The sequence below is a fragment of the Plasmodium gonderi genome (genome assembly GCF_002157705.1).
Source record: "Plasmodium gonderi DNA, contig: Pgo-contig_542, whole genome shotgun sequence".
Lineage (NCBI taxonomy): Eukaryota > Apicomplexa > Aconoidasida > Haemosporida > Plasmodiidae > Plasmodium > Plasmodium gonderi.
In genome coordinates, this window is record NW_021629379.1 from 5,446 (window position 1) to 8,072 (window position 2,627).

A 2,627-nucleotide genomic window follows, 5' to 3' on the forward strand; every position below is an offset into this window, starting at 1 on the left:
ATTAAAAGATATATATAATGAATATAACACATGAAATGATCATATTTTTGATCTTAATGAAGGAATCATTGATATTATGAATAAATTAAATTATCTATACAATAAAAATGAATCATTAAATGATAAATCCTAAAACTCTGAACTCCAAACCTAATAATACTCTGAAAGATTGCCTTATTAAAATGACAAATTAATATCTATTTTATATTTGTTATATTTTTGGTATTATTTTACATTACTATGTGTTATTTAAAAAAATTATATCTACATCCATTGCTTAGGTCAATCTTTATATATTATGAACAAGCTATTTAATTTTAATTATATATTCAATTGTAAATTTTTTTTTAATTTATATTACATTGTAATTATAATTCCATGAGTTACTGTCAAATGATTCAGGAGATTGTAATATATTCCATTCTTTATCTTTATGAATCCATATTTTTCTTATATTATTTATTCTACGGCGAATGCAAGAACCATATGAGCTAAACTAAACAATAATAAATTAAATTTATATATTAAATATAAAATTTTATACAATATATTTTTTAAAATAGATAGTGTGATTATTTTATATTATAGTTACGTAGAATTAATATAGTACTTAACCTGATAAAAAATAAGTAATAAAAAAAAAAGTACCATCATTATGACAACAGTTATAATAATAGAAGCTGCATTATAACTTCTATTATATGCTTGTATGTTAGTTGATTCCATTTTACTCCTTTTAGATTCTATTTCTGTATTATATTGATCTATAATATTTTTTAATGTGTCACAATATCGTTTTTCTTCATCATCCATTTTTTTATTGAGGCAGATATATACATCAAAAATAGATTCGAGTTTTTTCAATTGATGATTACTAATTACCTTATTTATATAAGCCTTGTATTCCTCTGTTTTATATAGTGCCTCATATCCATTGAGAAATGCTTTAAAAACATCATAGATTTTGTATGTTCTAGCGTGATTTGTATGTTTAATGTATATCCAATAATATAAATATATTAATGCAGCTTCTATTGATATATTATATTCATTTCTGTGATAATTAATTTTCTTTAAATATGAGAAAATTGTACAGTAATTTTCCCTATAGAATTTTTCAATTTCTGGTTGACCCTCTGTAGGAGAGCTATCATAAACATCCAAACATGTGTCTCCAATAATAGATTCATCCAAAAGTTTTTCACATTTAGAAATAGAAATTATATTGCCATGCTAAAAAAAAATTATTGTATAAAAAATGTCACATTATTTTTAAAAAATATGTATAACACTTATGAAAAATATAGCATACATGTATATAGATTTCTAAATTATAATAACTAAAATGTACTTCAATTTCCAACATTGTATATAATATTATATTTTTTTTTAGATTAATTGTAGATATAAATTTTGTGAACGAACAAATATCTATTTTTCATTTTAAGGATGCTTATGATGAAAATGCATAATGTCAAAAATTTTTAAAATAATAATAATTTAAAACTGCTAAGAGTTACTTAACTATCAATTTATAAAAATTGTAAAATATAGTATTAAACGAATATGATTTACTATACATGTTTTCGATTTCTTAAAATAAATATATAAATATATGTAAGTGTATATTATAAAAAAAAAGGGAAAATATACTACCCATGCTAATGTATAATTAAAAATGTATACTGCGGTATAAAGTCTATTCAATAAGGCTATCATGCAGTTCAGCATTTACTATTTATATATGTAAGATTTAGGGTATCAGATTTATGTTTTTGTTATGGGGATTTCGAATATCAAATTAATGTTTTATATTTCAGATTATATATAAAAATTTTTTTTATATAAGGAATACTTTTTTCCTAGGAGGATTTTATATACTCTCATTAATATTTATAATATAAATTTAGATGACATATATAGTACATATATATAATTTTATTCAATATAATTATTAAAATGTAATTTAAAAACTTAGTAAAAAATTATAGTTAATGTGCTAATCTATGTTTCTACACATAATTAACATTATGAATAGATTAATTTTATTTCAAAACCTTAAATTACAACAATATAGATAATAAAATATTCGGTTAAGTATTAATTTTTATAGATATTTATATATCTATGATGATAGTTCATTTATTTTATATATATATATTAATAGAACAAAGCAGCATACTCAAGAAATATACATTTTTCTTTAAATAAAATTATTTAAATAAAATCTGCTTTTGATGCGGAATGAAATAATATTTTACACGTTTTATAATATTTCTCTTTTTTAAGCGATATATGAAGCAAAATTATGATTGTTCACTCTGCACTAGATATATATATACTTGTATACAATATAATATTAGCGTATTATATTATGCAGTTAATCATACATAAAATATAACAAATATAAGAAAGTCATTATCTCTATGAAAAAATAAATTACATTATTAATTTTATGAATTTTACTTTCACATAGTACTTGATTTGTAGTTCTAATAGTGAAAACGAATTATATATGAATATTAATAGATAAATATTTTGCATAAGACATTGTAATAAATATTATAAGACTAATTTTATATATTTTAAGATATATCATCAATGATTAATGTTTCCACATATAAATT

The 2,627-nt window shown here is 19.9% G+C and overlaps 1 protein-coding gene across 1 annotated transcript; it reads right to left on the reverse strand.

Annotated features, from left to right (window-relative positions):
- Nucleotides 1–352: 352 nt before the first annotated feature.
- On the reverse strand, nt 353–1,366 carry PGO_003770 (variable surface protein; the record flags this gene model as incomplete). Its single annotated transcript, XM_028691363.1, has 3 exons — nt 353–496; nt 649–1,233; nt 1,352–1,366. 3 exons carry the CDS (start codon nt 1,364–1,366, stop codon nt 353–355), a joined length of 744 nt encoding a protein of 247 aa, XP_028547164.1.
- Nucleotides 1,367–2,627: the final 1,261 nt, after the last annotated feature.